We start from the raw sequence: 25748 nt of genomic DNA on the forward strand, positions 1-25748 counted from the left end.
GACGCACACACATCTATACCTTTTAACTTGGACGCACACACATCTATACCTTTTAACTTGGACGCACACACATCTATACCTTTTAACTTGGACGCACACACATCTATACCTTTTAACTTGGACACACACACATCTATACCTTTTAACTTGGACGCACACACATCTATACTTTTAACTTGGACACACACACATCTATACCTTTAACTTGGACACACACACATCTATACCTTTAACTTGGACACACACACATCTATACCTTTAACTTGGAGACACACACATCTATACCTTTAACTTGGACACACACACATCTATACCTTTAACTTGGACACACACACATCTATACCTTTAACTTGGACACACACACATCTATACCTTTAACTTGGACACACACACATCTATACCTTTAACTTGGACACACACACATCTATACCTTTAACTTGGACACACACACATCTATACCTTTAACTTGGACACACACACATCTATACCTTTGGCCATTCTGAGCCAGTCAGTTCCAGAAGTTATCTCATCCTGTAAGAAGCCTCCATTTTACTAATGATTTCCAATGTTGCAAAAATGTGTAGAATAAAAATGTAAAAAAATTTTGTCAACAAAGATATGCGCCAGCCTTTGATAGTAGGCTAATATGAACACTTACATCATGTGTTGCCTTCATTATAAGACTTAAATAAGGCTTTGATTTTTTTGCGGCTCCAGACAGATTTGATTTTTTGTATTTTTGGTCCAATATGGCTCTTTCAACATTTTAAGTTGCCGACCTCTGATCTAGACTGAGTGGAACTCCAATCACGGTGGAATAAAAAGATGGTAGGACTGAAATAACCTTCAAAACAGAAGAATGCGCCTGTTTCTTGTGTTGGCAGGCAAACACTTGAAACAAGCTTTGTGTAAAAATAAATACATATTGGAACTAAAATAATGTACGCCCAGTGAAGGACCACAGACGTCTGGAACCTGGCTGCTCATCATCGGTCAGAAAAGAATACCCGCCACCCGAGTATGTGCGTGCAGATAAAGATTGCTCGCCATTTAGATTGGCCGCCACCTGAATGTGTGCGCTCCGGATAAGAATTGCCCACCACTACAATATGAAGTATAAGCGATAAAACATTGAATATTAAGTGTTTGTGAACCATTCCTACCTTGTTTACTTTCCTGACGACCTCCTTAAAGTTGTGTAATCTCTCAGAAACACCTAGCCATCCCTCCATTTTCTATCAATGTCCCTTAAGCAACTAAAATGCGTCAAACATGTCGAATTGTGGAGAGTGTTTTGCATATTACCCATCAGGCCAAGTAAATGGGTGTATTTTTGAATTATGAATGGTACTATTAGACATTTTCTATAATGTCCACATAGTTCAGTAGGCAAGTTGTGTGTTTTTGTATCACATATTGTTCTGTGTTGGTTTGTGATTATTTGAACCATTAATTGGAAAGGTTGTCCAAACGTGTGTGATGCACGAGGTCACTGTGGCCCTCACCCATCAGGTGGCATACCGAAATTCTACACTGTATTTTCCGGACTATAAGGCGCACTTAAAATCCTTTTTTCGTTCTCAAACCTCGACAGTGCACCTTATAACCCGGTGCGTCTAATGTAAAGAATACGTTTGGTTGAGTTTACTCACTTCGAAGCTATTTTATTTGGTACATGGTGTAATGATAAGTGTGACCAGTAGATGGCAGTCAAACATAAGAGATAAGTGTAGACAGCACTATGATTGCAATATGTCTCAAATGAACACCAACATTTTAAAATGAAAATATAGAACATTACACACTGTCAAAATGTTTTACTGCGACTTTGGTAAGCTATGAAGCCGCACCGCTTTAATAATTGTCGACGCATTAAACATGCGATTATTATTATGGTGTGTGTATAAGGTAAGACATATTATCTGACGTTTTGTTTCGCAATATTATACAAAAGCAACTTTTCTTACCTTCTGGTACTTGCTGATCTGTATTTGGGATCTGTAGAAGTCCTGAAAAATTGCGCGCGTTTGTGAGTCGATAAGCTTCTTTTTCCTCTATCTTCTTGTTATGTGACATTCATCCTCTGCTATTGCAATTTCTAATATAAAGTAGTGTAAAGTTCTTGCTTATACCTGTCAGTAAACTCACCATGAAAGCACTAAAACATACCGGTGTAGTGAGTTTACATTATTCACCCAAGGAACTTTAGTTGTTAGAGTTCCGGCGGGACGCTTTTTCACGGGACACATTTCCTGTGTTGTTGTTTCCGGATGAGGAGATGCTGCTCCGTTATTGATTGAAGTAAAGTCTGAATGTCATTAAAACAGTTAGCGCCATCTTTTGACACTTCTTCCACTCCCGTCCTTGCACGCTACACCGCTACAACAAAGATGGCGGGGAGAAGACGCTGTCCAAGTGGAGGCACGTAAATAAGAGCGCCCACAAAACGGCGCATCCTGAAGCGACTGTCAGAAAGCGACTTGAAGATGAGTAAAACATCATCTATGCAACATTTTGAGCAAAGAGCCACCATTACATGTTATGTAGACCACTAGGAAGTCTTTTACATTTAGAAAAAAAAAAGACTCCTTTAATGCGCCCTATAATCCGGTGTGCTTAATATATGAAAAAAGATCCAAAATAGACCCTTCATCGGCAGTGCGCCTTATAATCCGGTGTGCCCTACGGTCCGTAAAATACGGTAACCTCTTAATTCAAGTTAAAAGTAAACTGCGGGTGGTAGTTTGGGGAATGAATTAAGCAATTCTTTGACGCACCACTAGATGAAGCCCGAGTGGTACACGCACCGCAGTTTGAAAAACATTGCTTCAAATCACTCAATTCTGAGTGGGGTGGCCCTTCAGACTCTAGGGCAGTGGTTCTTAACCTTGTTGGAGGTATCGAACACCACCCGTTTCATATGCGCATTCACCCAACCCTTCTTTAGTGAAAAATAAAATGTTTTTTCTTCAAATTCAAGAAAATGTTATATGTTTTCAGTGTTTCCCATAAACTGCCAAGATACCTGTGGCGGTGGGGGCGTGGCTATGGGCGTGGTCACCATGACATCATCCAGTAATTTGTATAATTTACTACAATATGATTTTCTCTAAAAAGGCTCAAAAAATGTATACTTACTAATTAATAATAACAGTTTTGTTTTAAACGTCCATCCATCCATCCATTTTACATTATAATTACAACACTTTATGTACATATTTATATACAGATTTGAACAATAAGTTATTCACTGAAATATATTTATTAATTGTGGTTCTTACAAAAAATATATCTTATAAAATATAAAAGCTAAAATGTGTCTTAAAGCTCTGCCCCTTTAATTAGTGCATACTAAATAATTTAACTTTAGCCTACTACTACAAGCATATTATTTACCAGCAACATAAAGTGAAACAGAGGCAGAGGTGTCCTGCCACAGTCAGTAACAAATAAACAGAAAACAGTAGTGGTCAAATACAAATAAGGCAACAAGAGAAGTATTTGTGAAGTAAATCTGAACAGCCTATATTGTTATCTACATCAACAATATGATTTGCCTGAGAAGCCGGACAGGACAAAAAAAAAAAAAAAATTAAAAAAAAAAAAAATTAAAAAAAAAAAAATGTATTTTTATTTTTTTTATTTGTGGCGGATGTAATTCTTTCGTGGCGGGCCGCCACAAATAAATGAATGTGTGGGAAACACTGTTTTTTTTACTGGTGCACAAAATGAAGCGTGCATGAACATCACCTTGTTCAAAGAACAAAACCAACACAAATGACACACCTTACACACATTACCATGAATTGATTAACGTGGACCCGAATAAAACAAGTTGAAAAACTTATTGGGGTGTTACCATTTAGTGGTCAATTGTACGGAATATGTACTGTACTGTGTAAACTGTACTGTGTATTCTCTTCCTTTGCAATCTGCTAGTCAAAGTTTCAATTGATCAATCAAACAATCTGCAAATCAGATGGAAAATTAGAGGGAAGATTGTTTGGGGGTATGCATAATACGCCGATAGGGAGAAGTTTTTATTTACACGACAAGTCGGATGTGTCTTTACCTCCGTGGCGGAGACTCCGCCGAACCCCTAGGGTTCGATCGAACCCAGGTTAAGAACCACTGCTCTAAGGGGTACCACCCCCCATGCACGCTACTGCGCGCTACTTCGATTCAAGTTTTTTATCGACTAAAAAAAAAAGTGACCTTGTAATGACATTTTTGTGGAGTGTTCCCGTTTCCCTTTTTTGAATTCCTCCTCACATTCCGCAGCGTTGCAGCCTCAAACTGTACCTCGGCTCGACTTGTTGTGCAACCAGAAACGGGTTTGGCGGTCTGCGAGCGAGCCACACATGTGCAATGTTCTTCTCCTACCCAGTGCAGGAACTTCTGGCGGTGGTTTTTTATTGATGACTTTCCTGTTTGTGCCCCGCAGGACGAGGTGTTATTTCAAGGGGGTGACACGCACAATTTCACAGCTATTATTAGCCGTAAACGTGACGTGGGGAGTGTTTACCGCACAAGGATCCTCCTGGTGTGTCGCAGGGCGGTTTGTAATGAAGATCAGTAGAGGATAAGGACTGTTGTGTGTGTGGGGGGGCATACTGTACGTACTGGAGGAGAATATGAACACTTTGACTCTGGTTTGACTGGTTGGCTGCTTGCTTGACTTGAAAAGCGAGCTCATTCAAGCCTTTGTTGGTTTTTTTCCAAGTTACATATTAACCCAAAAGCCTTTTGTGCCATCATTTCTCCATAATAAATCTGCTCTAGAATATTTTTCACACATCTCGCTGCTTTCAGAGTTTAGTTGTAACCTTTCACCCATTTTTTGCGGGGGCCACGTGGCATTGCACATTTTATGTCCTGTCAAGAGATAAAATACAACCGCATTGTCCCCTTTGCCAGTTTGCAACATGATCCCAGCACCTCTGTCCTCACTTGGAACACATCCAGGCCACCAAAACCCTATTAATAGCTTTTTATAAATGCAACATCTCTTGTAGAGCTTTTGCATCTGACCTTATTAAGTGGCCATCAGGCCCGCACCAAGCCAAAGTGACATAACTGCTCTTTTGTTTTGGAATGGTACATGAACCCGTGTCCATTTGTGCCCATGGAAAAGCACATGACACATGACTTGACTCAAGTGCCTTTCGACAAGCTGAACAAAGCCATATACTGTGTACAGTACACACTCATGCCTAAAAATAGCTCCACCAGAATTAAAAGTCTTATAGTATAATATTTTTTAGATGAATCAGTCGGTGTTTTTATATATATATATATATATATATATATATATATATATATATATATATATATATATATATATATATATATATATATATATATATATATATATATATATATAGGTCAAGGCTAGCGCGGTCCCCGTGGTAGTGGGGGCGCTTGGGGGCAGTAACCCCCAACATGGGAAAGTGGCTCCAACAGATCCCAGGAACATCTGAAGCCTCAGTCCAGAGGAGCGCAGTCCTAGGAACAACCAAGATACTGCGCAGAACCCTCAAACTCCCAGGCCTCTGGTGGAGGACCCGAGCTTGAGGATGACATTCCGATATTGTCCAACTCTTAATTACCGATACCGATATCAACCGATACCGATATATACAGTCGTGGAATTAACACATTATTATGCCTAATTTGGACAACCAGGTATGGTGAAGATAAGGTCCTTTTTAAAAAATTCATAAAATAAGATAAATAAATTATAAACAAAAAAGAAAGTAAAACAATATAAAAACAGTTACATAGAAACTAGAAATGAATGAAAATGAGTCAAATGAAGTGTTAAAGGTTAGTACTATTAGTGGAGCAGCAGCACGCACAATCATGTGTGCTTACGGACTGTATCCCTTGCAGACTGTATTGATATCTATTGATATATAATGTAGGAAGCAGAATATTAATAACAGAAAGAAACAACCCTTTTGTGTGAATGAGTGTAAATGGGGTGGGTTGGTGCACTAATTGTAAGTGTATCTTGTGTTTTTATGTTGATTTAATAAAAAATAAAAATAAATAAAATAAAAAACCGATACCGATAATTAAAAAAACAATACTGATAATTTCCGATATTACATTTTAAAGCATTTATTGGCCGGAGATCTCTAATATGTATATATATATATATATATATACACCGTATTTTTCCCAGTTTTTTTCATAGTTTGGCCGGGGGTGCGACTTATACTCAGGAGCGACTTACGTGTGAAATGATGAACACATTAGCGTAAAATATAAAATAATATTATTCACGTAAGAGACTAGACGTATAAGATTTCATGGGATTTAGCGATTAGGAGTGACAGATTGTTTGGTAAACGTATAGCATGTTCTATATGTTATAGTTATTTGAATGACTCTTACCATAATATGTGAGGTTAACATACCAGTTGGTTATTTATGCCTCATATAACGTACACTTATTCAGCCTGTTGTTCACTATTCTTTAGACATTTGAAATTGCCTTTCAAATGTCTATTCTTGGTGTTGGCTTTTATCAAACACTTTTATCTTCCCGCTTGAAGCCAAACCACCGCCAGACGATGGACCCCCTGCTATTTTTCTTGGGAATGAATTCTTCCTTCATTTGTTACCAGATTCGCACCTTCTCTCTCTCGTATTACCACTCGCACCACAGCTAACATTACCCATGCCGCTACCTCTCTGCTCCGCGAGGGCGTATACGTATGTGACGTATGTAAGAAGGTGCGCTTGTTTAAGTCTCTGTGAGAAGGAGAGACAAGAAAGAGTGAGAAGAGCCTGTAGTGTAATGCCCCGCAGCTAAAAGCAACTGTGTGAGAACGTATACTCCAATATCACCATATAGTCATTTTCTATATCGCACAGAGACAAACCCGCGATATATCCAGTATATCCATATATCGCTTAGCCGTAATGATGAGTCATGATTGGTTAGGGACCGGCCAATCAGAGGTAAGATAGGGCGGGTCATCGAACCAGGAAGGGACATTAAAAAGTGTCTACCTGCAAATGTATTTGTTTTATCTGAGTTTGATACATTTTGTATCATACTTGATCATTTCGCGATATTGCCATATTTTTGCTGAAAGGATTTAGTAGAGAACATCGACGATAAAGTTTGCAACTTTTGGTCGCTGATAAAAAAGCCTTGCCTGTACAGGAAGTAGCGTGACGTCACAGGTTGTGGAGCTCCTCACATCTGCACATTGTTTACAATCATGGCCACCAGCAGCGTGAGCGATTCAGACCGAGAAAGCAACAATTTCCCCATTAATTTGAGCGAGGATGAAAGATTCGTGGATGAGGAAAGTGAGAGTGAAGGACTAGAGGGCAGTGGAAGCGATTCAGATAGGGAAGATGCTGTGAGAGGCGGGTGGGACCTGATATTCAGCTGGGAATGACTAAAACAGTAAATAAACACAAGGCATATATATATACTCTATTAGCCACAACACAACCAGGCTTATATTTAATATGACACAAATTAATCCCGCATAACAAACACCTCCCCCCTCCCGTCCATATAACCCGCCAATACAAATCAAACACCCGCACAACACACTCAATCCCACAGCCCAAAGTACCGTTCACCTCCGCAAAGTTCATACAGCACATATATTTCCCCAAAGTTACGTACGTGACATGCACATAGCGGCACGCACGTACGGGCAAGCGATCAAATGTTTGGAAGCCGCAGCTGCATACTCACGGTACCGCGTCTGCATATCCAACTCAAAGTCCTCCTGGTAAGAGTCTCTGTTGTCCCAGTTCTCCACAGGCCAATGGTAAAGCTTGACTGTCATCTTTCGGGAATGTAAACAATGAAACACCGGCTACGTGTTTGTGTTGCTGCAGCCGGCCGCTAATACACCGCTTCCCACCTACAGCTTTCTTCTTTGCTGTTTCCATTGTTCATTGAACAAATTGCAAAAGATTCACCAACACAGATGTCCAGAATACTGTGGAATTTTGCGATGAAAACAGACGACTTAATAGCTGGCCACAATGCTGTCCCAAAAATGTCCGCTACAATCCGTGACGTCACGCGCAGACGTCATCATACCGAGACGTTTTCAGCAGGATATTACGCGGGAAATTTAAAATGTCACTTTATAAGTTAACCCGGCCGTATTGGCATGTGTTGCAATGTTAAGATTTCATCATTGATATATAAACTATCAGACTGCGTGGTCGCTAGTAGTGGCTTTCAGTAGGCCTTTAAACAGTTTCTTTTCTGTGTTGTTAATACCCATCTTGACTAACTGGTTAATAAAAGTGTTTACAGTACAGTCGTCATTCACTTCAATTTCACTGAATATCGCTCAAAAAGGAATATCTTTATTTGTATACTTTCACCGAAAAATGTATCGGGATATATATCGAATATCGAGATTAAGTGAAAATATATCGAGATATACTTTTTCGTCCATATCGCCCAGCCCTAGTACCGGTATTGAACGGTACTCATTTTGACAGTGATGGGCAAGCTACTTGGAAAATGTAGTAAGCTAAGCGACAAGTTAGTCTCGATTAAATGTATAAACTACAGGAGAATCCAGTGTTTCCCATAAACTGCCAAGATACCTGTGGCGGTGGGGGCGTGGCTATGGGCGTGGTCACCATGGCATCATCGAGTAATTTGCATAATTTACTACAATGATTTGATTTTCTCTAAAAAGGCTAAAAAATGTATACTTACTAATTAATAATAGCAGTTTCTTTTAAACGTCCATCCATCCGTCCATTTCACAATATAATTACAACACTTTATGTACATATTTATATACAGATTTGAACAATAAGTTATTCACTGAAATATATTTATTAATTGTGGTTCTTACAAAAAAATATATCTTATAAAATATAAAAGCTAAAATGTCTCTTAAAGCTCTGCCCCTTTAATTAGTGCATACTAAATAATTTAACTTTAGCCTACTACTACAACCATATTATTTACCAGCAACATAAAGTGAAACAGAGGCAGAGGTGTCCTGTCACAGTCAGTAACAAATAAACAGAAAACAGTAGTGGTCAAATACAAATAAGGCAACAAGAGAAGTATCCTACACTTCTCTTTTGTAAAGTAAATCTGAACAGCCGATACGGGCATCTACATCAACTATATGATTTGCCTGAGAAGCTGGACAGGACAAAAAAAAAAAAAAACATTTTTTATTTTTTTATTTTTATTTATTTATTTTTTTTAATTTGTGGCGGATGTAATTCTTTCGTGGCAGGCCGCCACAAATAAATGAATGTGTGGGAAACACTGGAATCTATTTCCGGAGAATTGTAGCAAGCTACACTACAAAAGTAGCGTGCTACATCAAAGCTACATTTAATGGCATTTATATCTATCGGCCCACATATATAATATCAATGTTACTGTAAGTGAGAGTGCACAATAAGGGTCCATTACTATGAACTATCCATCATTTAGCTGAGGACACACCCTACAACTACCTCTAGGTGTCTTGTGTGTTGTTTGGGAAACAGTTGGTAATGTTTATGTGCAGTAAAACTTTTCATGAACTCAACTCACCTTAATGTGTGTTCCTACATTTGTGTTCCACGTCTTCGATGAAGAGAGTACTAATGTTGGTTTTAGCTGTGGGTATAATACTGTCATGTCAGTCAGGTGCCGCCCCGCCCTAAACTCTGATCACGCGCTGTGTGTAGGACTTCGCTATCCCTGGAGGGCCCCGTTTTGTGTAAAGAAGCACATGTCAAATGTCAATTATTCAATGACAAGGCGCGTCCAAAGACATTTTTACCCCAAACGTATTCCTCGTAACGCTCCTTTACGGATTAGAATATGAAAACAGCTTTTCTCCTGTGACTTCTGGTGGCTCTCGTCACCAACACTTGAAATACTAAGCAGAAGGTCTTAGGTTCAAATCCCTGTCGGAGTTTTTCAAGTTATCTTATGTTTTTATGATATTGAAATCGCTTCATACACTAAATTTCAGCATAGTAATTAAACAAAGTGGATGTTCATTGTGTTGCTAAAGGTGATATTATTCATACGGTGCTGAGATACCCATGATTTCAACCTTTCAAAGCTCCCTTTGGACCACCAATTTTTACCCTGGTATTCCTGGTTAGGGCCCTGGTTACACCGCCATCCTGTGTTTGTGTCTGATTCTAATTGTGATCAAAAATGGAATCATTCGATGACCTTGAAAAGTTTAAGTATCAGTATCGGCATTGTTATGATCAATACTGCTCCTGTAAATATTTGATCATAACTTGTGGTATCACCCAAAACTAATGTAACGTATCCAACAAGGGAAGAGTGTAAATAGAACAATGTTACAACAGAAAGTAACCACATATAATAGTAAATTAGCGAGTAGATTAATAATAGTTTTGAGAAAATAATAAAACTTGAAATTACGCAATATGTTATTATTATACTTCAGCAGCCGAATTAGAAGCCTTTGTAACCCGTTTGAAATAGTTTTATTGTCATTTATATACCAAACAATACAAAAGCCAAAAGCAGTGAAGTTGTGTAAATGGTAAATAAAAAGAGAATACAACAAATCCTTTTCAACTTATATTCAATTGAATAGACTGCAAAGACAAGATATTTCATGTTCACACTGAGAAACTTCATTTTTTTTGGCAAATAATCATTAACTTAGAATTTAATGGCAGCAACACGTTGCAAAAAAGTTGTCACAGGGGCATTTTTACCACTGTGTTACATGGCCTTTCCTTTTAACAACACTCAGTCTCCGTTGTGCTATTTTAGGCTTCATAATGCGCCACACATTTTCAATGGGAGACAGGTCTGGACTACAGGCAGGCCAGTCTAGTACCCGCACTCTTTTACTATGAAGCCACACTGTTGTAACATGTGGCTAGGCATTGTCTTGCTGAAATAAGCAGGGGCGTCCATGGTAACGTTGCTTGGATGGCAACATATGTTGCTCCAAAAGCTGTATGTACCTTTCAGCATTAATGGTGCCTTCACAGATGTGTAAGTTACCCATGTCTTGGGCACTAATACACCCCCATACCATCACACATGCTGCCTTTTACACTTTGCGCCTAGAACGATCCGGGTGGTTTTTTTCCTCTTTGTTCCGCCACATTTCCCAAAAACAATTTGAAATGTGGACTCGTCCGAACACAAAACACTTTTCCACCTTGCATCAGTCCATCTTAGATGAGCTCAGGCCCAGCGAAGCCGGCGGCGTTTTTGGGTGTTGTTGATAAATGGCTACGGCTTTGCATAGTTGAGTTTTAACTTGCACGTACAGATGTAGCGACCAACTGTAGTTACTGACAGTGGGTTTCTGAAGTGTTCCTGAGCCCATGTGGTGATATCCTTTACACACTGATGTTGCTTTTTGATGCAGTACCGCCTGAGGGATCGAAAGTCATGGGTATTCAATGTTGGTTTTCAGCCTTGCCGCTTACGTGCAGTGATTTCTCCAGATTCTCTGAATCTTTTGATGATATCCCTAAATTCCTTGCAATAGCTGCTTTAGAAATGTTCTTCTTCAACAATTTTCTCACGCATTTGTTGACAAAGTGGTGACCCTGTAGCTGATTGACAGAGCTTTATTTCTGGATGTGTAGCGAAGCCTGCTCTCGAGCTAGCGGCAGTGCGGGTCATTTCCGACACTTCATTGTTCAGTCATGCAAATTATGGGATGTCGTCATGTGTGTAATTTCATCCCCTTACCCTGAAGTTGGTGCTGAGTGTAGGAGTTGTATCAGTCACACTTGCGATTGATGGCAACTTCCAGTTTTGACTCCCGCCGTCTAAACAAAACTGAAGGCCTGAGCAACCTTGGCTGTTGTTTTGTCGGCCATATTTTACAACTTCAGCGCTTTCCAGGAGGGTTGCGCAATAGTTCGCAGGCACGGATTGTCTGCACGCGAGTCACTTAAACCTATTTGTTGAATTTTACGACAGCAGCTGCGGCCGGTGACCCTGAAAGGCTCCAGTTAGTCGCAAGCCAAATGTTGTGACTTCCCTCCTGCGTCCCCCAGCCTGCCTGCTTCTGGCCTTCACTTCTTTACACATCAATTCATCATCAAACTACTTTTAATCACCTCCCTCCTCTTCCGCATTGGTTCTTATAACAAGTGCTGTGAAAATTGTTTTTAAGAGGTATTTAACTATAGTTACTTGTTACCATAAGCTGCTGCTTTTTTCCTACGCTTTGAGCCCTGCAGCCTATAAAACGGTGCGGCCATTTGATGGAGTTTTCTTTGCTAACGGGCATAATGTTTTATATTGGAAAACAAGTTTCACCCACAGAGACAGTGCGCCATCTGTTGGACAAGTTTGCTCACTGCAGGTGCTGCGTCTTGAACGTTTACAATATTTCCTTCTTTTTAGTGACTTCCATCTACTCTTCATCCGTAGCGTTTCAACTTGTATGATTTCTTTATTCATCACTCCAAGTAGGGCTGCAACAACTAATCGATTAAAATCGATTATAAAAATAGTTGGCGATTAATTTAGTAATTGATTCGTTGGATCTATGCTATGCTACTTTTTATTTGTATTTTATTTTATTTTTTTTATAAACCTTTATTTATAAACTGCAACAGCTGAGAAACAATAATCAAAATAAGTATGGTGCCAGTATGGTGTTTTTTTCCAATAAAATACCAGAAAGGATAGAAATGTAGTTTGTCTATTTTATACGATTATTAATCGAGGTAATAATTGACAGATTAATCGATTATCAAACTAGTTGTTAGTTGCAGCCCTAACGCCAAGCAACGTTTGTAAGTTTTACAATATAACTAAAACAATTCCTGCGTACTAAAACAACCCCATATGTGATGCCTGTAGGGGTGTTTTCATGCATATTTGTACGTGCTACCGTAATGTAATCAAGCTAGCATTGTTAGCATTAGTTATATGCTAACACGTTTACAAGTGTCTGTTTTAGTATTATTAACTTACAATGTTATTCTTTTTGTATTGTTTCAGTTGAACAAATTCCTCAGTAATTTCACCAAAACGTGCCCGTGGAGTTATTGAGTCTGCTTAGCTGATTGGAGAACTAGCTTCTGCAGCTAGTGGGTCCATGGTGAGGACTTTTGTTTTGTTTAATCAGCCGTTTTACTGCTGTGTTACAGACACTGTTGGGAAACAATTAAGGTATGTAAACAAACATTTACAAAATCTTTTTTAAGAAACTCATTTCACAACATATGCGGCTTATAGTCCGGTGCGGCTAATACAGGGGTCGGCAACCCAAAATGTTGAAAGAGCCATATTGGACCAAAAATGTAAAAAAACAAAATTATCTGGAGCCGCAAAAAATTAAAAGTCTTACATAAGTGTTGTAATGAAAGCAACACATGATGTAAGTGTCTATAGTAGCCTACTATCAAAGGCTGACGCAAATCTTTGTTGACAGAAATGTTGTATTTGAATTTTTATTCTACACATTTTTGCAACATTGGAAATCATTAGTAAAATGGAGGCTTCTCACAGGATGAGAACTGACTGGCTTAGAATGACCAAAGGTGATAGATGTGTGTGCCCAAGTTTAAGGAAACGGCAGGCTGTCTTCTTCTAATGGATTTATTACAATCTTTCCAAGCTGGGTAACGTTTGCTGTGGTCTGGAACAACATGGCACACAAACAACTATCAGAATTGCAGCCAATATTACATACAGATAATGTGTCATGAGACATGCAAATATAAATTAAATACAAAGAGGACATAAGTAAAGGAAATTAAATGAGCTCAAATATAGCTACAAACGAGGCATAATGACGCAATATGTACATACAGCTAGCCTAAATAGCATGTTAGCATCGATTAGCTTGCAGTCATGCACTGACCAAATATGCCTGATTAGCACTCCAACAAGTCAATAACATCAACAAATATCACCTTTGTGCATTCATGCCCAACATAAAATGTTTGGTGGACAAAATGAGACAAAAGAGGAGTGGCATAAAACACGTCTTTCTTTGGCAGCATCGGAGAAAGTTGTACATGTAAACGAACTACGATGAGTTCAAGGATCGCTGAAATTAGTAGGACAAAACGGTGCTTGCCAAATACTCTCATCAGTGAAGCATGTGTAACATAACAGTGGGATTTCTAACAATTAGGAAGGTTAGTTCTCCCACAGATAATATATTAAAACAAAACATGCATTTTTTTTCTTCATCTTTTTCAATTTTCACTCATCTCTGAAAGAGGTCCAGGGAGCCGCTAGGGCGGCGCTAAAGAGCCGTGCGGTTCTAGAGCCGCGGGTTGCTGACCCCCGGGCTAATATACGGAGAGAAAAAAAGTCTTCTAAAATGTAGTTGTTAAATCCAGAAAATATGGTACTAACGCATTTACTCTTTGATAAAGGGAATTAATTACTAGGGAAAGCAATCAATGTGTTACCTAAAAAAACAAGTTCAAATATCTGACATATGCAGTTGAGAGACGTTTCATGAGAGCGGAGTGTGTGTATGTGCCTGGAAAAAGGCGGTGGCTGTTGCCAAGTGATGTGTGATGTCATTGTACCTCAGCTGTGTTTGTTAGCTTAGTAGCGGCAGTGATGACAGTGCTGTTGGATCTTTCCACTAAATTGTGTTAGCGCTAGTTAATAAAGAGATTGAATGTGCTTCCATGGCTGTCTCATGTCCACAAAGGGGATATTGTACGATTGCAAGCTTGTCACTTCAATCATTGATTTTTTGCTCATCATTCCCTCCTAGCAGTAACAGGAGTGTTTATGTGTATGTGTGTGTGTGTGTGTGTGTGTGTGTGTGTGTGTGTGTGTGTGTGTGTGTGTGTGTGTGTGTGTGTGTGTGTGTGTGTGTGTGTGTGTGTGTGTGTGTGTGTGTGTGTGTGTGTGTGTGTGTGTGTGTGTGTGTGTGTGTGTGTGTGTGTGTGTGTGTGTGTGTGTGTGTGTGTGTACTTACACGACATGTTGTTTGCTGTGTGATGTCGCCTCTTCCTATTTAATTTAATTTAAGTTCAATTTAGTGTGGTGCTGGTTGTTGCTTTCAATAATAAAAAGTTCTGGTCTGCATTGAACTTGCTGTGCTTCTGATGCCGTCTTGTTGACATACAATCGCATCAATGCGTTACATCAAACGCATTGGTAGCGGCGTTGTAACGCACGTAACATGTATTAATTAGGCCTTGTTTACACGGCACACCAAATCTGATTTTTGCCCTCAACTGAAACAGATCTGACTTTTTTTTTTTTGCCAGTCTAAATGCTCCAAAGTGCTACAAATCTGATCAGATTTGGGTCACATTAAGAAGTAGTCGGAATCCGATTGGAATCTGATCTTTTTAAATGTGACTTCAGTCTAAATGGCAATGCGACCCGAATGTGACGTTTTTTGCCAGCTTTGTCATTCGTGTGCGCTGGAAAAGAGTGGATACGTCATCACAACATCCGGTTTTGGGGAGAAAAGTGCTTTTTCCACGGCCAAATTTTCGGTGCATCACTAGTCAATAGTGCCCAAGTAATAGGCTATATGTAATATATGAATATATATTTTGATTCCTAAGAAATAGCTTACATGTTACGCAAGTTGTTTACGTAAGTGAGTGGAAAAATAAAGCTAACGTAGATTCACGCTGATATCTGTGTTGCCTTTACTATAAATAATTAGAACCCGTCACACTTTATATATCCATCCATACATTATATCACTTTATTTGTATATAAAAAAGCACTCATTTTTAAGGTGTTGCAACTTTTATTTTATTTTGTAGTAGTTGTAGCGACTTTCTTGTTCATTTACGGAATCCGGTCAACTTCCTTTGTTTTCGCTCTAATGAATTGCGCGTGCAATTGACGTTGAGGCCACATTGGGGCCAAATTGGGGCCTGTGCGTGTTTATACTGGAGTCTGATTAAAGATCACATGTTATTTATAGTGTTAACAGTAAGTTTGGGAAAAAAATCTGATTTAGGCCACTGTAGCCTGCAGTGTAAACATAGTTTACAACAGGGGTGCCCAAACTTTAATCAGCAGTGCGTGTTCAGAGCGCATGTAACAGCCAATCAGCAGTGCGTGCGTGCGTGCGTGCGTGCGTGCGTGCGTGCGTGCGTGCGTGCGTGTGTGCGTGCGTGTTTTCTTCTCTTCTTCCATTATTATTATTATTATTATATATTTCTGTTTTTTTTGTACAGCTTTGTGTTTGCATGAAAAGTGCTGTATAAATAAAGTTTGATTTGATCTGAAATGCTTACAATTGTGTGGATACAGAGAATTGTAAGCTTTTAATAAACTACAGTACTGTATATGCAGTAGGACAGGCGTGTCAAACGTACGGATCAGGCCCGCTAACAGGTTTTATCCGGCCCGCGGGATGAGTTTGCTAAGTATAAAAATGAGCCGGAATTTTTAAATGAAAGAAACTGCTGTTCTAAATGTGTCCACTAGATGTCGCAATAGCAATTATTTGTATCTTTGTAGATAGTTGAGGCAAATGAGCAAAATACATAAACAACATCCTGTAATTTGAATTTGATATTTTTTTTATCTTGATAGATTAAAAATGAACAGCAATGAGTTGACTGATGAACATTATCACATCATTTATTCAGAAAGTATAAATAAGGACAAATAAAGATAGAATACTATTAACCGCAACATGTAAGTGTAAAAAACCCCCAACAACATTATGATTTGTACATTTTCAGAATGTGTGTGTTCTATTTTTAAACAAAGAAAACAATCCGAAGTTGTCTTTATTTTTAAGTTATGGTGCCGTGATTTTACCAGTCCAGCCCACTTGGGAGTCGATTTTTCTCCATGTGGCCCCCCATCTAAAATGAGTTTGAACATGGGCATGACATTTTTTTTCCAAGTGTCATTAAAAACAGCATAAAAAAGCATTCCATTGCTGATACTGGTAGAAACCCTGGTCTATGATAACTGGTTACCTGTAACACCGTTTTTCCGAACACTGATTATGACGACGTCATCACGCTGCTTTGTATTTTTTTCAAAGGTGCCTGAGGTGATCAGCAGCATTCGCCAAGTGTCCAAATCAGCCCTAAAGGAAGAGGCCAAACCAAAACAGGAAGCCGACGAGGCCTTCTACAACTCCCAGAAGTTTGAAGTGCTCTACTGTGGCAAGGTCGGATGCGACAACGGGAAGCCTTTTCAATCCGCCACCTTGTTACGCTTCAAAGCGCGTTTTTCTAATCGCAGGTGACTGTGGGGCACAAGAAGGCGCCCTCCACCCTCATTGACGACTGCGTGGAAAAGTTCCACCAGCATGAGGTTAAGCGCAAACGCCTTATGAATGGCCAGAAAGGCTCCGTAGACAAGGTCCCTGTGGAGTTCACCATCGGCGGGGAAGTAGATCCACTCTCGTCGACTTTGAATGAGAAGACCGAGGAGCCAGAAGGTCTGGAAGGCAACGACTTGTTGGGTAAGAGATGCCAATATGGGAATAGCGTTGTGAGTAGGTTCCATTTAACCACACTCCGGGTCGATCCGTCACATAAACACTATGCGGCCGTTTAGGGTCACAACCAACGTTCCCTCTAAGGTGCGCGCCTGTGCAATTGCACACTGCTCAAGCGTCCTCTGCGCACAGCAAATCTATGCCACGCACAAAATCAAATAAAAAAATAAGCGCATAACAATTTTCGACACACGGACACGACAGAGAAAACAGTTTTCGTCATCATTGTTCAAATATTGTCACGTCTGTCGAGACGCTTTGAGGACATGAATTCCATCCATCACTTTACTGAGCAAAAGTCTTTATTGTCGGCCATAAACACATCACCAAAACATTAGTAAAAAAAATGATATCTAGCAAAAGTGGTCATTTTCTGCAGTACAAACCAGACCAAAAGCAACTTTGTTATATCAACAGCACCCGCTCGCTCTTTCTCACTTGCGCCAACACATGCACATATGGCACTTAGCCAGTGATGCGTTTACAGACACACAAAAAGTCGGACAACTCCAACACCACATATAAAGTGTCATTCCAGGTGGTTACACTATGATTTACCAATCAAATGTGTGCTTATTCTAGTGTCATTTATTCGGAATCTTCATTTATAAATATTAATCATGAAATGCTGTTAGTATATTAAATAAATACTAATAAAAATATATTTTTTACAAACAGGAAGTTGCAGGAATGTACACATGATCCCCTGCTTACATCTCATTGTGCAACATGTGAATGTTTGAATGGGAACTAAATGCAGTGTCTGAAAGGGCTACACATTATTTCCAAAGCAGGACCTCCACCCAGACAAACAATACAAGTACACACTTCATGAAAAACAATATTTGTTGTTATTGTCATTGTAAGTGGGCCTAAACACTTCTATTAGAAATGCTGTCATTTAATTATAATAATAAGAGAATGTTGTCTGTCTATCTGTGTTGGCCCTGCGATGAGGTGGGGACTTGTCCAGGGTGTACACCGCCTTCCGCCCGAATGCAGCTGAGATAGGCTCCAGCGACCCCGAAAGGGACAAGCGGTATAAAATGGATGGATGGATGGAGATGTAACTTAGTTATAATTATATTTATTTTTATATTGTCTCTGTATTGGTTTTCTATTCATTTATTCTTTGTTTTTATTCAGTCATTGGTGTAGCATAATATTGTTTTTAATATTGTTTTTAATATTATTTTTAACATGGCTGTGCAGCACTTTGGAAACATTCTTGTTGTGTAAATGTGCTATATAAATAAAGTGTATTGGATTGATAAGTTGTTATTTAGGTAGGTTTGGGACAGGTGTGCTGCTGGTGTAGCCACAGTGTGCACGTGTGATGTTGCTCACATGGCCTCCACTCAATGCTCAGGGACTTTTTGCCTTTGCTCACACACATCAACAATTAGAGGGAACATTGCTCACAACCCCAAATTTCTTTCATTTAAATCCGTCGCTCATACAATACATCATAAAAGTTGAGATAGTTATTTTTACAGTCACAGTTCAATAGTAAGGTTTTTGAAATCCCATCAAAACTATGTAACAGTACCTACTTCCCTTTGCTTTCATGCCCCTGACAGCGGCAAACTGTCACCAACACAGACGTCATAACGTCATCAAAGCTCACAATGGTTGGATTTTTTGTAATGCATTCTAAATGTTAAACTAGATGAGGCAATTCCTGAATGAATTGCGTGTGAATGCTTCAATGCTGAAGTTGAACTGAAATGCTGACAGAATGTAAGAATAGTTTGAATGTTGAACAGGCTGAATATTTTGGAACCGTTTGAATCGGATACAAAATGTGGGAGTTGTGGAACTTTGAAAAATGTCCCATTTATTTTAATGGGAATTTCATGGAAATTTGGGAATTCTGGGAAAAGAGGTATTTTTTTGAAAATGGTTAAAAAAAAATTAATCTTCTGAATGATTTAAAATAGTTGATGTTGGAATTTTTCAAAACGGTCGAGAAATGTTGAAGGAGTAACATTTTTAATTCAGAAATGGTGTTACGGAATTAATGGAATTCTGGGTCAACCAGGAATTTTTCCAGCTCAAAAAACAACGTTGTCCTGATTAAGAGGAATGATTTGACGGTGGAACGGTTGAAGTGGGTTGAAATGCGTTGAAAAATGTGGAAAGAGTATCCATCCATCCCTTTTCTACCGCTTGTCCCTTTCTGGGGTCGCGGGGGGTCGCTGGAGCCTATCTCAGCTGCATTCGGGCGGAAGGCGGGAAGAGTAGTCGCCAGAAAAAAGGGTGGAAATAGGGCTTTGGAAAAGCAGGAATTCTGGAAAATCCTGGAATTTTTTTGAACTTGGAAAAATCCATCCATCCATTTTCTACCGCTTGTCCCTTTTTGGGGTCGCGGGGGGTCGCTGGAGCCTATCTCAGCTGCATTCGGGCGGAAGGCGGGATACAGGAAAATGATATATAACATTTCCAGAATGGTGTAATGTGTTGAAGGTGGATTGGTTTGAATAGGTTGAAAAATGTGGAAATGGTGAAAGTTTGAAAAATGACTTAATTCATTTTGAATGGGAAAAATGTCCCGGAAAACCTGGAATTCTGGGAAATCTGGGAATTTTTGGAATTTCTCAAGGGAAAGCCCGCGATTCCCGTAGAGGCTGAACAGTTTGAAGTTGGAATGGTTTGAATCGGGTGAACAATGTGGAAGGTAGAGCGCGCCAAAATTTGGAGAAGAATAATAATAAGTTGAATAATAATAATAAATAGATGAATTTTGGTGTAGAAAACCTTATTATTATTATTATTATTATTATTATTGTATGAATGCTCCAAAGCATTCACACAATAATAATATGAATAATAATAAATAGATGAATTTTGGTGTAGAAAACCATATTATTATTATTATTATTATTATTATTATTGTGTGAATGCTCCAAAGCATTCACACAATAATAATATTAAAAATAATAAATAGATGAATTTTGGTGTAGAAAACCATATTATTATTATTATTATTGTGTGAATGCTCCAAAGCATTCACACAATAATAATATTAATAATAATAAATAGGTTAATTTAGGTGTAGAAAGCCAAATGTGTGAATGCTTTGGAGCATTCCCACAATAAATTCGATCAAAAGTCTGCTTGCAATGGAGCTTATTGGAGCCGCTCTATTCTGCCTATAAAGCCCTTAAAAAACATCCAAACACCTCCATTAAGGTTTTATATACATGATGTAAGTATGTACGTAATGTAGTAATGGGCATATTTATAATAACATTTATGTATTTTGATTAGGGATGTCCGATAATGGCTTTTTGCCGATATCCGATATGCCGATATTGTCCAACTCTTTAATTACCGATACCGATATCAACCGATACAAATAACAACCGATATATACAGTCGTGGAATTAACACATTATTATGCCTAATTTGGACAACCAGGTATGGTGAAGATAAGGTACTTTTTAAAAAAATGAATCAAATAAAATAAGATAAATCAATTAAAAACATTTTCTTGAATAAAAAAGAAAGTAAAACAATATAAAAACAGTTACATAGAAACTAGTAATTAAGGAAAATTAGTCAAATTAACTGTTAAAGGTTAGTACTATTAGTGGAGCAGCAGCACGCACAATCATGTGTGCTTACGGACTGTATCCCTTGCAGACTGTATTGATATATATTGATATATAATGTAGGAAGCAGAATATTAATAACAGAAAGAAACAACCCTTTTGTGTGAATGAGTGTAAATGGGGGAGGGAGGTTTTTTGGCTTGTTGCACTAATTGTAAGTGTATCTTGTGTTTTTTATGTGGATTTAATAAAAAATTAAAAAAATAAAAAAATAAAAAAACGATACTGATAATAAAAAAAACGATACCGATAATTTCCGATATTACATTTTAACGCATTTATCGCATTTACAACAGTCGGGATGCATTTTTTAAAGGAATGTGCCACGTATGCTTAAAATGATCAAAATTAGAGATGTCCGATAATATCGGTCTGCCGATATTATCGGACATCTCTAATTTTGATCATTTTAAGCATACGTGGCACATTCCTTTAAAAAATGCATCCCGACTGTTGTAAATTCCCGAGTATAATTGTGCTGTTTAGTACAGGAAATAGTCATCTTTTTCTTTTGACACCTTAACGGGCAGCTAAGGGGTCCTCGGGAGCTGAGGGGTCCAAGTGAAGACATGTTTAGCAGCAGTGTGCATGGTTCATTCTCCATTGAAGACTGTCTGTCTGTGTTTGTGATGAAGATAGCAGGCAGTTTAAGAGCCATCACACACTAATATAAATCAGACATTAATAACCATCAAACGGAAGAATCACTTCCAACATCTACATGCTTACTGGAGGAGAATAACGCCAAGCAGTGTACAGGTGTTCTTCTGTGTGGATGAAGTGTTCCAGCAACCATTCAAATGCAGCTACTTAATAATAAACAACGACATCAGGAGGTTGCCTACAGCCAAAGCTGTGAATGGCCATTGTAACTCTGAACATGTCTAATGTTCAGGCCTGTCCAGCAGCGCCAGTCAGAGCAGCCTGAGAGGAACCTTCCCCGAGTGCATCCTGGAAGATTCGGGCTTTCAGGAACCGCAGGAGTTTCGCACGCGCTGCAGCAGCATGGCTGGAGGTCTGCAGAGGAAGCCCGGCGAAGGGCCCGTCGCCAAGGACCCCGCACGCCGCAGACACGCCAGCGCTCCGAACCACGTCCAGCCGTCCGATTCGGACAAAAACCGAACCATGCTCTTCCAGGTAAGCCAGATGGAGACCCCAGAGTTGGTTGGAGACAGTCGGTCCATTGATGAAACGCTGCACTGCTGCTTGCTATGCACGCCGAAGCTTTGCAGGATGAGGTGGATGTGAAAGAGCTCTTTTTACACGTCATGCAAGTGTAAACATTAGAGCCTAAATTGGTAAATGCATTAATAAACAAACACAGACCCACAAACTAAACCTTGACTTGGACTGCAAAGTACACATTGAACTTTATGATGGATCCTATTATGGACGATTAAAAAGGCAAGATAAATCTATAAAAAATCTATTAAAAAAAAGGTTAATAAAAACGCACAATATTTTAAATTATTATTTATAATAAGATTATATTTAATTAAATATACAGTACAGGCCAAAAGTTTGGACACACCTCATTCAATGTTTATTTTCATGACTATTTACATTGTAGATTGTCACATCTAAACTATGAATGAACACATGTGGAGTTATGTACATAACAAAAAAAGATGAAATAGCTGAAAACATGTTTTATATTCTAGTTGCTTCAAAATAGCCACCCTTTGCTCTGATTACTGTTTTGCACACTCTTGGCATTCTCTGCATGAGCTTCAAGAGGTAGTCGCCTGAAATGGTTTTCACTTCACAGGTGTCATAGTTTTGATGCCTTCAGTGACAATCTACAATGTAAATAGTCATGAAAATAAAGAAAACACATTGAAATGAGAAGGTGTGTCCAAACTTTTGGCCTGTACTGTATATATTTACAAATTTAAAAAACAGGTTTAAAAATGTAGTATTTATATTGGACTACAGTACACTATACTGTGGTTATAAAAAAAATGAAATACAACTTTTATCCCGCTTATTTATAGTTTATATTGTGCTCTTTAATTTGTATTATTTTTAAATGATGATACTTCCATCTCCACTGCTGCTAAATAAACTGTCTTTCATTGTCTTTCAATAAAGAATTAATTCCAAAAATATAAATGAATAAAAATATATGTATTTTTCTATCTACACAATACAGCTTTATGTGTGTGTATGTATACACATACATATACAGCTATATATTGTAATAATAACAAATAATAAAAAATTCATCTATAGAAATTGTTTTTGTGTGTAATTTTTTAAAACGTGTAAAACAAAAGCAACATATCTTTTGTAATCATTTTAACTTGATGTACAGTTGCTCTATGTAAAATTACATTTTGATATGTTTTGTAAAGTACAATTGTACAAAATTAATTGAATAATTAAGTGAAATCTTTAAAAGAAAAAACTGCGAAACAGTGTATTGCACTATTGTATTGTAAAAATGAACAAATATTTCAAACAAATATTACTGTTCAAATATCAAACGCAAGTATAACATTTATATAAAATAAATATATTAAAGTTGTGTTTTTACATGACAATATAACTAGGACAAAATATACATATTTGCATACATTTATTACATTTGTAAGTTTACTTTAGAAAGCTGTGTTTATCACTTTATACCAAATCCCTCTTAAAAGATCAGCAGTGCTAATAAGTATACACAGCAGTGCCCATCACGACACATTTTGGGAGGTTACTTTTTAGTTTCGGCAGTTTTTTTGTTTTGGCTTAAAATCAAAAACTTTCATAATGCTGGAGAAGCATGCTTCAGACAAGTCTGCTTACGCCTGTTGCACGCCGTGCTATGACTTGTCACACATCCCTGCACAACGGCAATTCTTAAACATTTGATCTATTCTTTGTGGACTTCAAGTCACAAGTCCTGGTGTTAGCTTAATAGAGCTTCACTCTAAATGTACCCGCTGCAGCTAATGCCTGCCTGACTCTGCAAATCACTTTTACGTGCACTTGACAGGCTCGCTGCGGTACCGCCTAGTTCTAAACGGGTTGCAACTCCTCCGTGCTGCTGTAAAGAGCAGCTTGTAACGTGGCATGTGTTTTTTTCTCATTGAAAGGAAAAGCAATGCAAGCTGCAGCGCGGCCCAGCTGTCCCTCTCAGCACATTTCCACATGAGGCTAATTATAGTCTTAAGTGCACGACTCAATTTGTTACACAGCAAGAACATCATTAGTGACATTGATTTGGAAGCTGGATTGCCACTTTTCACGATGCACTTGCAGGTTTTGTTGTGTCAATCAACCTATCAAGCTGAACATGATTTTTGTTTTTTTTCTACACAGGTCGGCCGTTTTGAAGTCAACCTCATCAGTCCAGACAGCAAGACAGTGGTGCTGGAAAAGAACTTCAAAGATATTTCATCTTGTTGTCAGGTGAGGGGGTTTTTCTGTCAGAAATACACAATCCTGGACGTGTGTTTTGACCACCGATGTCCCAATTGCAGCAACATTTTGGAACTCGTTTTGCGTACATCGCTTAGTAGACATTCGACGTAGTGGTAGATAAAAGTCTCGATGGTGAATAAGTATGTATATGGAACAAATATGGAAAACTATTGGTAAATCCATAGATAATAGTGCATATTGTAGAGTGGAACCTCGATTTACGAACTTAATTGGTCCTTGAACATGGTTCGTAAATCAAAAAGTTTTATAGTGAAGCAGAGTTCCCCATAAGAAACAATGAAAACATGATTAATTGGTTCTAGCCTTGACAAAAGTCCCTATGTTAGTAAAATTATGCACACTTTGAAGACACTATACTATACATATATATGTGTGTGTGTATATATTTATGTGTGTGTATATATATATATATATATATATATATATATATATATATATATATATATATATATATATATATATATATATATATATATATATACACACACATATATATATATATACACATATATATATACACACATATATATACACATATATATATATATATATATATATATATATATATATATATATATATATATATATATATATATATATATATATGTGTATATGTATATTTACAAATAAAGAATACATCTGTAAAAATAGAGGTTTTGTCTTATATGTATACTGTATACGTATGTGTATAAATATATATATGTGTGTATATATCTGTATATATACATATACTGTGTATATATACATCTATATTTACATATATATATATATACTGTATAAATATATATACATATGTGTATACGTGTATATACTGTATATGTGTGTATATACTGTATATGTGTGTATATATGTATATTTATGTATTTTATATGTATATATATATATATATATATACATATGTATATATATATACATAGACTGGCCTGTCTGTAGTCCAGACCTGTCTCCCATTGAAAATGTGTGGTGCATTATGAAGCCTAAAATGCCACAACTGAGACTTTTTGAACAACTTAGGCTGTACATCAAGCAAGAATGTAAAAGAATTCCACCTGAAAAGCTAAAAAATGTCTCCTCAGTTCCCAAACCTTTACTGAGTGTTGTTAAAAGGAAAGGCCATGTAACACTGGTAAAAATGCCCCTGTGACAACTTTTTTGCAATGTGTTGCTGCCATTTAATTGATTAGTTAATGATTATTTGCAAAAAAAAAAGAAATTTCTCAGTATGAACATGAAATATCTTGTCTTTGCAGTCTATTCTATT

General features: G+C 37.9%; 1 protein-coding gene across 6 annotated transcripts in view; it reads left to right on the plus strand.

Moving 5' to 3' along the window:
- Positions 1-25748, plus strand: part of tbc1d4 (TBC1 domain family, member 4) — an 83459-nt gene that overhangs the window by 4864 nt on the left and 52847 nt on the right. For all 6 annotated transcript variants that reach the window (XM_062061805.1, XM_062061803.1, XM_062061806.1 and 3 more), the window contains exons 2-5: positions 16980-17108; positions 17183-17405; positions 21951-22192; positions 24365-24454. In XM_062061805.1, the coding sequence (XP_061917789.1) occupies positions 16980-17108; positions 17183-17405; positions 21951-22192; positions 24365-24454 (684 nt within the window). The remainder of the gene's footprint in view (positions 1-16979; positions 17109-17182; positions 17406-21950; positions 22193-24364; positions 24455-25748) is intronic.

This window comes from Entelurus aequoreus, linkage group LG10 (genome assembly GCF_033978785.1).
Source record: "Entelurus aequoreus isolate RoL-2023_Sb linkage group LG10, RoL_Eaeq_v1.1, whole genome shotgun sequence".
NCBI lineage: Eukaryota > Metazoa > Chordata > Actinopteri > Syngnathiformes > Syngnathidae > Entelurus > Entelurus aequoreus.